The 12,045-nt window shown below is 37.0% G+C and overlaps 2 protein-coding genes across 2 annotated transcripts in view; both read left to right on the forward strand.

Annotated features, from left to right (window-relative positions):
• LOC111878557 (binding partner of ACD11 1) overlaps positions 1-9,017 on the forward strand; it is a 29,509-nt gene extending 20,492 nt beyond the window's left edge. The window contains exons 2-6 of the mRNA XM_023875075.3: positions 7,139-7,284; positions 7,807-7,910; positions 8,004-8,079; positions 8,167-8,262; positions 8,353-9,017. Coding sequence (XP_023730843.3) covers positions 7,139-7,284; positions 7,807-7,910; positions 8,004-8,079; positions 8,167-8,262; positions 8,353-8,880 — 950 coding nt within the window. The 3' untranslated portion in view covers positions 8,881-9,017. The remainder of the gene's footprint in view (positions 1-7,138; positions 7,285-7,806; positions 7,911-8,003; positions 8,080-8,166; positions 8,263-8,352) is intronic.
• A 210-nt stretch (positions 9,018-9,227) lies between these two features.
• Positions 9,228-10,795, forward strand: LOC111878528 (triosephosphate isomerase, cytosolic). Its single transcript, XM_052770876.1, has 4 exons — positions 9,228-9,240; positions 10,116-10,239; positions 10,364-10,448; positions 10,580-10,795. Exons 1-4 carry the CDS (start codon positions 9,228-9,230, stop codon positions 10,778-10,780), a joined length of 423 nt encoding a protein of 140 aa, XP_052626836.1. The 3' UTR covers positions 10,781-10,795.
• Positions 10,796-12,045: the final 1,250 nt, after the last annotated feature.

The raw sequence follows: 12,045 nt of genomic DNA on the forward strand, positions 1-12,045 counted from the left end.
AGTCCCCCAAACGATTGGAACCCTGTATTGGGACCTTTGGAGGTCCAGAATGTCCCATGCCTGAGCATTTCGGGAATCAATGGAGGTTTTGGATTGGAATCCTTATGCCTTAGGTCAAAATGTAAATTGATTCATGGGGTGTATTATGAGCACCGAAATGGGGACATTACGTGATGAATCAGTCTAGGAAGGCCAGACCTATGAATGGTCGGAGCAGTTCTGACCTTAGAAAGCAGTTTGAGCGGTTGCATGGCATGGACTCGCCGAGTCCGATGAACAGACTCGGTGAGTAGCTTGAAGATTAACTGGAACTCGTCGAGTTGTTCTTCAGACTCGGCGAGTTGAGTAGGGGTGGCCCCGCGATTCTTCCAGGAGGAACTCGTCGAGTCAAGAGGGATACTCGACGAGTAGAAAGGGAATATTAGAGAATTGGTGAGGACGTCTAGACTCGCCGAGTCGCCATAGCACTTGCCGAGTCCGGTCAAGTTGACCGTTGACCGTTGACCGTTGACCAGAGTTGACCTATGTCTGACTTCTTAGGGATAGTCAAACTTAGAAGATAAAAGTGTTAATAAGAGATATATGATGTTGTAGGGAGATTGTAGCTCGGCGGATCGAGCACGAGTGATTTCGGGATTTGCTAGCTTTCAATATTCACGAGGTGAGTCTTCTCACTATACTGTACCCGGAAGGGTTTGACTGTATGACCAGAAGATCAGATGTGATATGTGATATATGTGCTATATGTGGTAAGTTATTTGTTATATGTGCTATGATTGTTATGGACCGGAAGGCGATTATGTTATGGGCCGGAAGGCGATTATGTTATGGGCCGGAAGGCGTTGTGTTATGGACCGGAAGGTCGGCGTGGGTAGGACCGGAAGGTTTACCCAGCAGGGACGGAAGTCCCCTGAGACACATGGACCGGAAGGTCAGGGCCTGGAAAGACGTATGTGCGTAAGTTGTATATTGGGGAACTCACTAAGCATTTATGCTTACAGTTGTTATGTATGTGTTTCAGGTACTAGCGAGGACCGTGGGAAGGCGCCGGCGTGATCTATACACACTGATTGATGTTTTGAGATCTTGGGAATTCTATGAATTGTATTTTGACATAACACTTGGAATAATTATGCCTTGTTTGAATGAAAATACTTTATTTTTGAAATGAAAAATTTGTTTGAAAATTTGCGTTGTTACAGAGAGCATGTACCCTGGAATTCCAAAGTAACTGGGATGAACATTTACCTTTGGTTGAATTTTCCTACAATAATAGTTTCCACTCGAGCATAAAGATGACACCTTATCATGCTATGTATGGATAAAAATGTCGTACGCCGTCTTGTTGGCTTGAGGCTGGGGAAAAGCAGTTTATGGGACCCGAGATAGTCCATCGAACTGCTGAAAAGTTGAAAATAATTAGGGAGAGAATGTTAGTAGCTCAGGATCGTCAAAAGAGTTATGCTGACAACAAGCGAAGACCGATGACTTTTGAAGTTGGAGATTCGGTTTTGCTTAAAGTCTCACCATGGAAGGGACTTATAAGGTTTGGTAAAAGGGGAAATTTATGTCCAAGGTTTATTGGACCGTTTAAAGTTCTTCAGAGGATTGGGAATCAAGCATATAATCTAGAACCACCCGAAGAACTGAACGGAATTCATAACAGTTTCCATGTGTGTTATTTGAGGAAGTTCACGGGAGAAGTTCCCGACATGATTCCAATATCTGAATTAAGAATTGATGAGAACAAAAGGTTAATTGAAGAACTAGAGGCAATAGTTGATCGAAAGACTAAGAAGTTGCGACGCAAGATGGTCAAATTAGTGCTTGTCCGATAGAAACATGCGAACGGGCCAAATCTCACCTCGGAAACGGAGAGTGACATGATGAGTCGTTATTCGTATTTGTTTGTTGATGTGTGATTCCGGGGATGGAATCATCCTAAGGTGGAGAGAATTGTAACACCCATGTTTCTAGGCTAGGCATTAATGATGATGTAATATTCTAGGTTAACCTTTGTAACCCGTCTTGAGATAATAAAAATATATTATTTGAGTATTATGTGTTTTGTGCTTAATTGTGTTTCGACTTAGCGGTATGCAGCCCAAAGTTCGAATTTGAGATAGAGTGGTTTCTATCCGAAACAATCTAAACAAGAATTGAAGATCTTGTCGATAGTAGTCTAACGGTGAAAAAACAGACGAAAAAGGACGACAGATGAAGAAGATATGATTTTCGAACGGAGTTTTTGTTGGATTAGTGTCTAAGTCCATAACTATTTTGGTATGTACTTCACCCGATTATGAGCATGGTCCTTTTGGGTTGCCTTCACCATAGCAATATGTAGGATGAATTAAGGAGAGAAAGGTTTAATTATGATTTATTAATATATTATAAGAATAATATATTAAAGGAGAAATAATATTGTTTAATTAATATTAGTCAAGAATTAATTGAGAATTAATTTTGTGGTTAAAAGAGATTAATTAAACTTAGGGGACGGGAGTTGTAATTATAAGATAATTACAATTGTGCTATGGATTACCTAATAATATATAGGTTGGATGAATTCAATGGTAAGCCCATAAGGAATTCGTCCAAGGGATATCTTTAAGGAGTCCATGTGTTGCTTAGGGCTTAAGCAGTCAGATTAGGGTTTCCTAGCTGAAAACCCTAATAACCTACATGTATATAAAGGGCCCCTATGCCCCAAACACGTGGCTAAGAGTTCCTTTAGGGTTTCTATAGGTTTTGGGCAGCCTCCTCTCTTCTCCTCTTCATCCAAGTTGCTTAGTGGTGTTTGTGACTCCATTAGAGGTGCAGCACTTGAGGCACTAAGCTTTCTGAAGCCAATTAAAGCAAGGAATTGATTGTTATTGTTATATAACAATCAAAGGTAATTACTAAACCCTTATTTTAGTTCTTACATTATAGATCTAGGGTTTATAGCTTTGGATATTCAATTGCATGTTCATTAGACAAACTAGATCCAAAAGCTATTAGGGTTTGCATGTACACCATAGGAATGATGTATTGCTTAAAACCCATCAGTGGTATCAGAGCCTATGGCTGTTTGTTTGATGTATTTGATGCTTTGGCTGATTATTCATGCTTAAAATCGAAATTTTTTTGGTTCTGGTGGCTGGACTCTCCGAGTTCATGGCTGAACTCACCGAGTCCATAGTGAACTCGACGAGTCCATGCTTGACTCGATGGACTCGTCGAGTTGGAGTCGCAGATGGAGCAGATTTCAAGATTTTGACCTGTTTTGGCTGTAGATAATTACCTAAAACGTTTTATATTAATAAAATCCGATTTTTATCAATATTTGGAGTTTATCCTTGCCAAAATTGAAGATAATTGTCAAATTTAGATAATCTTTTGTTTTATTAGATAAATATTGATTATTTGTAATTTAAATTTGAACTTAAAAGTTTTGTTTTTTGAAATTTAAATAGTTAAACCTCAATGTTTTGAAAAGTTTCAAAACTTGCCCTCAAGTTTTGGAATTTAAATTTTTCACTAAAAGTTTAATTTTGAAATGTTTAAATTCTAAACCCTAATGTTTTGAAATGTTTCAGAACTTGCCCTCAAGTTTTGGAATTTAAAAGTTGATTAAAATTTGAATTTTGAAATGTTAAATTCTAAAACCCTAGTAATTTGAAAATTTCAAATCACACCCTTATGGTTTTATTAATTAATTAAAGTGTATAATTAAAAGAGATTTAATGAACCCATAAAGTTTTGGTTTACATTTAATTAAATTAAAAGTATAATTTACTAAATTAAACCACCTAGTATTTTAAAAGTGTAAAATACACCATATACTATATATATAACATTAAAAGTCTAATATTATATATATATATATATATATGTGTGTGTGTGTGTGTGTGTGTGTGTATATATATATATATATATATAAGTAAAAGTCAGTCTTACCGTTAGTAGGCCTCATTCACGAAGCTGGCCTATAAAGGGTGTTTAAGGAAATTGCCTATAAAATGGCGATTGAATAGGTATCCACTCTTAGCCACCGCACTCTTGACTACTGGAGGGTCGTTAGCCGAACGGGTAGGATAGGACAGAAACCTTCCATTATAATTATAATGAAGTACAAAGTAACTACATGCTTTTACAAATTCCCAAATCATAGTTACTTTAGGAAAAAATGTGAAATTGTATGCTAACCCATGGAATTACACTTCGTACCCTTGTCAAACGTTAGTGGAGCGTGTGTGGTTAACCAGAACACTAATTTGGGGATGACATTGGTGGCGAAGGGTGGCTCGATGCTTATCATAGATCAATGGAGCGTGTGTGGCTAACCGGCACATTGATTAGGTGATAGTAGCATTGCGTGCAACACGTGATTCGTATGGTTATTCACACCTTGTTTGTGATCCTCAGCATCCTAGTCACAAATAGTAGGGCATAATTGAGATTAAACATGCCATTGAAAAGTTCAATGAATCTCAAAAGATCTAGGAGTTTCAGTTCATTTAAAGCTTAAACTTCCTTTTCGTTTTTCATGGTGGAAATTGGTAAATCGTCATTTACCTACCTTCAAATATTCTGCGACTAGATTACAGCATCCCTCTTCTAGGTTTTAGAGTATTGTGTTAGATCCTAGCTTGATGTTTCATTTGGGTGTTACATCAAGAATTCTAATCAACTTAACTTGAATTTTCTCCCGTTTTGTAGATGTCTAGTTCTGAAAATCATGGTCTTCCCAAATCCCATTGAACAAGCTTTCAAAATGAAGATGATGTTCCACGATATGATAGAGGAACAAGAGATCATGCTTCACTTCTTCCACCTCCTCCAATTGTTCTCCCTACCCCGCAAGTTCAAAGGCTTGAAAAGTTCAAGCTCACTCAAGCCCTATTGGAAATTAAGCATGAAGATGGAAAGTCTGTATGTGCATACGTCTTAGAGATGAAGTTGCACATTGATAGGTTAAGGATGTTGGGTGTCGATATCTCAGAAATATTGACTGTTGACTGGGTTCTTCAATCAATTCCTGAATCATATAGTGAGTTCATTAGAGAGTACTCTATGATGGATCACGACGTGACCCTCATTGATCTCACGTATTTGCTTATAGATGTTGAATCAACAATGATTTGGCGTGTTGGTCAAGCAAATTTGTCTGGTGAATCAAACTCCCAAAATTTAATGGACACAGGAAACGTTGGAAGTCCAGAAAGAACTAAGTCTGTGATTGTCCGATGTGTTGTACCAAAGGATTCCATTTGCTTTTATTTCCAAGAGAAGGGGCATTGGAGACGAAGCTGTGCAAACTATGTGAGAGATCGAAGAGATGGGAGAGTCAAGGCGTATGGCTCTACTTCAGGTAAAATCCATTATCTAACTCTTTTAAGTTCCTATTCTAGATTCTTAATACATGATGTGATAAGGTTACATTTTGATGTTTTGTAGGATCGGAGAAAAGAGAAGAAGCTTAAGGGAAGAAGTGAGCTGAATCTAATCACGAAGAAATGGATTTCGATCGCATTTCTTGAAGATTGGATTCTTGAGCTACTACTTGGAGTTAGAATAGATTGCTAAGAAATATGTAATAACATAGTTTTTCAGTTGAATTGCATTGTAAGGACAAGTTTTTCCGCAATAAAATAAATTTTGATTTATTTATCCTTACAATGGCGTGTATGAAAAATTGATGTTTGAAGGTTTCTATTATTAGCAATAATGGATTTGATTCTTAGTTATGTTATTTGTGAAGATGTCAAGAATTTACCAAATAGGGAGAGTTTCTCATTGCCCAAGTTTCAATTGGACAGAAACTTGGAATCATACAACTTGGTTGTGTGATAAATAAGAAGCTTCATATTCGGAAATTAGACTAATTTTTTGACAAACTATCAATTGAAGGACTAGGAGATCGAGTACATCAACCATTGGGTGTTTTGTTTCAAGGGAAGAATAGTAAAGGAGGAAAGAAGAAGTTCCTCTTTTGTATTCATGATTTGGAAATATACACAAATTCACATCTATCAAGGATCCCACTTCGCATTAAAAATTGTTAGAAAAATATAAAGACAAAGTAAAGATTCGCAAAATCGTCCTTTGGTACATGGAGATAAAGAAAGTTTTGTTGCAGACAATGAAGACACTTTCTCTATTTTGAAGTTTCGAAATTGATCACAAAGGTGCAGAATGTAGAGTCTATATTAGTTGTGATATGTGGGAATTTAATTAGTGTATTAAATTTGGAATCATGTACAAATAGCGAAGGTCATCCTATCGTCGTTATCTAATATATTTACTAGGCATCTAAGGGGTTCATACTTTGAAGTTTAGTCATAGTATTTTTTTGATTCCGTGAGTACCCTATAATTGGGGTAAGTACTTAGATGGTAGAGTAACTTTTCACAATAGCCTTCTCATACTTGTACTCAAACACTCTCTTTGTACTCTTTTGGAATATACATGCTGAAACCAAATCTTATTTAGATCATTGTGTTCTCACTCTATTTTTTATCGATTGATTAAAACACATTTCTAATCAAGTTATCAGTGAGAACAAGTGCAAGTTCAAACACCACAAACAACTAAGGAGTCTAAGAGTTTGATACTCATTTAAGGAGACAAAGGAATTAGGGTTGATGTAGAAAGGATGAGAAGTCATCTAAGGAAATTTGTTTTGCACCTGTGTCCAACACTACAAGAAAAATAGCCTTTTACGACGCGCAAACCACGACACTCATTGATTTATGTTACGCAATGGAGAGTGACGTTAAAAAGGTGTCATCTCTTCAAAAAATTTAAGGATAGAAGACACGCATTATTGCGCGCCCTTAAATTAGTGTCTAAAAAAAACACGGAGGGCACCTATAATAAATTGCGCGTCGTCTAAGGATGTCGCTTTATAATTTTTAATGGAACGCGCGTTCCATCCTTTAACAGTAGGGGGAAATGAAATTCTGAAAAAATTAAAAATCCCGCCTTCCTTTTTTTTCTCCTTTCCCTCTTGCCCAAATTATGGACGCTCCTTCCTTCCCCCTCCTGCTGCCTACTTCTTCCCTCACTTCTACCTACTGGAACCACCATATCTCCCACTCTATGTTGAAATTGTTAGAAAAAGCCCTAATTATACTCTCAAGTCTAAATACAGAAAAAATAGAAGATGGTGAAGAAGTAGCAGTAGAGGAAGTGGAGGATGAACAGTCGAAAATGGAAGGAATGACATCAATAGCGTTGTTACTAGATGGCAGCCATACGGAGGTCAACATTCTTTTCTCCACAAATTTCTGCCCTTGGGTCATCTTTATTTCCCTAATAGCGTGCCCTAAGAGTTATAACTATTACTATGGTTTTCAGCCATTCGATGCTTCATCTCTCCCCCATTCTCCTACACTCCTCCATCTTCTCCGAAGGTTCGCCTTCATGATTCTCTCACCCCACATTCAAGCGATTCTCTCCAAAAAATACTAGGTAAAACTTAATTTCATGATCTTGTGAACAAGAAAGTCAAGTCGTCGCTGTCTTCTTCTTCTTCTATACCATAGATATCGTTCATAGTCTCTCTCCTAAAACTGATGCCACATGGCTTTAGTTTCATACGGAACCAAACATACTGATGCTATTTGAATGCTCATGTATCATTGATTCATTGCTCTGTTGATCTTCATTTTGTATTTAGATCAGTGGAAAAGCTTCTATACATGCCTATGCATAAAACAACTATGTCAATTTGAGTATATTGCATCAGCCATGTAAACAGTTCTATTCTTTATTTTATTTTTGCATCATGTCGATTTGAGTCTATTCTTATCTTGATAGGTAAGAACTGTGAAGGTTATCAATGTTTCCTTAAGTGCTTCCGAGCAAGACATCAAGGAATTCTTTTCGTTTTCTGGTGATATTGAATATATTGAGATGAAAAGGTTATTTCCCATTTTCTTAGGGTTTTTAAACATAGGTTTTTCTTTTTCTATAAATTATTCTAAAGAAAATCCATGTCATAAACACCATTTCAGTGAGAATGAGCGAGCTCAAAATGCATTCGTCACTTTCAAGGAGCCTCAAGGTGCAGAGACTGCAGTTCTACTCTCGGTATATACAAATCTTGATTATCTTGTACACAATTCTTCACAATTTATAAGAGTACACTCTTCCACCTTCTGGTTTTGATGATTTCAGGGAGCAACTATAGTTGACCAATTTGTTACCATTGTTCTTGCACCAGAGTACACTCTCCCTCCTTTTACAACTACACTTTCAGATCAACAAAACACCGTATGTTCTTTTTGTTATTTTATCATCAAGAATGCATGTAAATGCTTTGTTATATTATCTGATATTGATATAATGTGGTTCATAATTTAGGCAACAGGGGGGCAAGGTGTGGGAGGTGCTGAATCTGCTGTTCAAAAAGCAGAAGATGTCGTGAGCAGTATGTTGGCAAAAGGTTTCATACTGGGAAAAGATGCAGTAAACAAAGCCAAATTGTTTGATGAGAAAGTCCAGTTTACATCAACAGCTGCAGCAAAAGCAGCTACAATAGACCAGAAGATTGGTCTAACTGAGAAAATCAACCTGGGGACAACATTAGTGAATGAGAAAGTGAAAGAGATGGATCAGAAGTTTCAGGTGTCTGAAAAGACAAAAACGGCCTTTGCGACTGCAGAGCAGACTGTAAGTGTTGCGGGATCTGCCCTTATGAAGAACCGGTATGTGCTGACTGGGACCGCCTGGGTCGCCGGAGCTTTCAGCAGGGTGACGAAAGCCGCCAGAGAAGTGGGACAGAAGACCATGGAGAAGGTGGCGGTGGAAGAACAGGCGGCTAGAACGGGAACCACCAGGACTACTCATCAAGAACCACCGCCTACTTCTACACACCCTGCTACTAGTTGAACAAGAGCACCACATGATCAGGTCTTGTTGCTTCAGTCAAGTGTTAGGCTGTAGATTATGCAGGATTTATGGATTTTATTATTATGAATTTTCTGTTTTTTTTTTCATGGTTTTATTGGTTTAGGAGTTGATATATGACCTTTCATTTGTGATGTGAAGGCAAAGATTCAGAAGAAAGAGGGGATTCCATGGCATCAACAGATTTTGATCATTGATGGAAAGATCCTCGAGGATGGTAAGACTTTAGCAGATCATCACATCCGAATTGGATCTAGATTGGAGTTGGTTGTGAGTTTGGGAGGACCATAAAGTTGTTGTGTACAATCACCCTATCATGTCCCAAGCCGATGTCTCCTACAGGTATCTACATCGATCATGATTCGAATCTTATTCGATCACTTCTCATTTCAATTGTTCTACACAAATACCTGTGTCGATTGACTTGATTTTCATTTGATCACACATAATTGACTGATCTTTGTGTGTCCGTATTAGTTTACACCAGAGTTTCTTAGGTTTTGTTCATTCATTTCTGTATCTGATTTGGCCAAGTTTATTTTAGGTAAAATCGTGTTATTCAAAAGTGTATTCTTGTCATTTTGTTATTCTCTTCCGGCTTTTACTAATCTGGAACACACAACTAGGATGATTCAAAATCAATCAGTAACTTCAAATTACCTTCATTTATATTACACACTATTAACTTAAGCTCTGTATTTTCCTAAATTCCTATTTATTGACTGAAAATTTAGCTGATTGTCAGTTGTTGAATCATATATGCAAGTTTTTGTTAAGACTTTGACAGGGAAGACAATAAAGTTGGAGGTGGAGAGCTCAAAGAACATTGATACTATGAAGTCAAAGATTCAGGACATAGAGGGGATTCCACTGCATCAGCAAATGTCTTCTGCCTATTCTTTCCTCTAAATGGTGTACCACCATACAACATCTCATATAATAAAATACATGAAATAAAAAAAAGAATATAATAAAAAATTAGTTAAAGTATTGAAATGGGTAAAAGAAGGTAATTCAAATAAATGGTGTATATTTTAAAGAAAAATTTTAATTCATGAAAATTAATAAGCTTACCCACTGCCCACCAATCAATAGCACTGGAGTGGCCAGCTCCTGTTATGACTTCCTGAAATATCATCATAATTTCAAAGGGTAAAATAAAGAGACCATAAATAAGTGAAATTACGTAAATGCCCTTTGAGTACTTTTCATACCAGAGGTGGTGGTGAGCCCTCCTTTTGTGTTTCTTACCTCTGCTAAAAGTGAATTGAGGCCTGAAATCCAAGTTGCAGCTCAAAATTGTTGGGTTAAGAAGGGTGGTGCATTCACCGGTGAGGTTAGGTATGTTTCAAAGTGTCATTTATCAAATTACCATCCTTTTTTTCTAAAACTTTTCAATTTCCTATGTTTGATTTCTTCTTCTTGATTCTTACTAAATACTGAAGTTGGTTTTCTATATTTACAGTGCTGAGATGCTTGCCAATTTGGGTGTCCCTTGGGTCATCCTAGGTCACTCTGAAAGGAGAGCCCTATTGAATGAAACTAATGAGGTACCCTTTTCCTTGTGTAGATTTTACTCAGCCTGTTCAAATCAATTCACACTTTTCCTTGTGAACATCTTAATCAGTGTTGTATGCAAGTTACTGAAAAAGTTTTGTTTTCTTTTTCTTGTTTCATTCAGTTTGTTGGAGACAAGGTTGCATACGCACTATCTCAAGGTTTGAAGGTTATTGCTTGTGTTGGGGAGACTCTTGAGCAACGAGAAGCTGGAACCACCATGGAAGTTGTTGCTGCACAAACCAAAGCAATTGCTGGTAATTATTTTAAAACTAAACTTGCTTCTACTGTATGTCAAAAATCAAAAATCTTGTTTTATCTTTGATATAATAAGTAACTTGCACACAAAAGTTATGATTTTGGTGTTTAATGCAAGAAATCACAATATGCCTTTTCTATGTGATTCTGATTTTGGTAATTTTTTGTTGCAAGAGGAAAAGAGGAAAAGAAAGCTCAAGCCGAAAGAGATAAGATGCTGCAAATGCAAGTGTTGCATTCTTCATTTCAATTGTTAGTATGAAACACAGAGTAGATGGGCCAATGTAAACTTCTTATCCATATAACATCTGTTTGGAGCATTAGTCTTAAAGAATTATGAAAGGCAAGATACAACTTTACTTAGTTGGAATTTGATGTAGAGAGTAGATTAGATGCAAATTTAGATATTGTAAAAAATAGAATTGTATGACATTAAATTTTATGCAATGGATTGTATTTTTTGTATATGATATTTTATTTCTATTATGAGATATTAAATGCAAATTTAATTTAAAAATTAATAAATATATAAATATTTTTTTAGAACATTTAAAATTATGATACGCAAAAATGTGTGTCATCTTCATTTATGACATGGCCTTTCTAGACAGGGGCTTCCTTGATACGCATTGCGTGTCATAAACACGTGCGTCGTAAGGTTACGACACGCAAATGCGTGTCGTCTTCCTTTATGACAGGGCCTTCCTTGATACGCATTGCGTGTCATAACCGCGCGTCGTAAATGAGCGTCGTAAATGCGCGTCATAAATGCGTGTCGTCTATAGACGACGCGCAAAAGCGCGTCGTCTCTCTTTATGACAGGGCCTTCCTTGACACGCATTTGCGCGTCGTCTGAGCGTTTTACGACGCGCAATGAGCGTCGTAAAAGGCCTTTTTTCTAGTAGTGCAAGTACTTTAGATGAGGTCAAGTTGATCAACTAAAGAGCGATAATTTTATCATCACATAAAAGAGGAAAAGAAAATATTGAGTTCAGCAATCATCGTTGTTACTATTATTACCCTCTTATACCATGTTGTACACACATACATTTGAGGAAGGCTTTCTGCTTGTCATGATCTTGATCAATCAGTGATTGTGTTGTACAAGATCACTAGTTGTAGTCACAAGCAACGATACTACATTGAAAGTGTTAAAGTCATTGATATGACAATCATGATTTTCTTTCAAGAAGAAAGAGAGTTACCAATCACATAGACAGAGCCGGCTTGGGATTCGAATGGTTGTAAGTAGCAGAAAGTGAGGGTTTGAATCTATATAGTGGAAACCCAACCATCAATGCAAACATGCGAAAGGCAAATCGACTTAGGATT

Source organism: Lactuca sativa, chromosome 4 (assembly GCF_002870075.4).
Source record: "Lactuca sativa cultivar Salinas chromosome 4, Lsat_Salinas_v11, whole genome shotgun sequence".
Lineage (NCBI taxonomy): Eukaryota > Viridiplantae > Streptophyta > Magnoliopsida > Asterales > Asteraceae > Lactuca > Lactuca sativa.

Coding starts and splice junctions, on each gene's coding strand:
- LOC111878528 (XM_052770876.1), top strand. Junction 10,240..10,363: donor GCATTCACCGGTGAGGTTAG/GTATGTTTCAAA, acceptor CTATATTTACAG/TGCTGAGATGCTTGCCAATT. Junction 10,449..10,579: donor TATTGAATGAAACTAATGAG/GTACCCTTTTCC, acceptor TGTTTCATTCAG/TTTGTTGGAGACAAGGTTGC.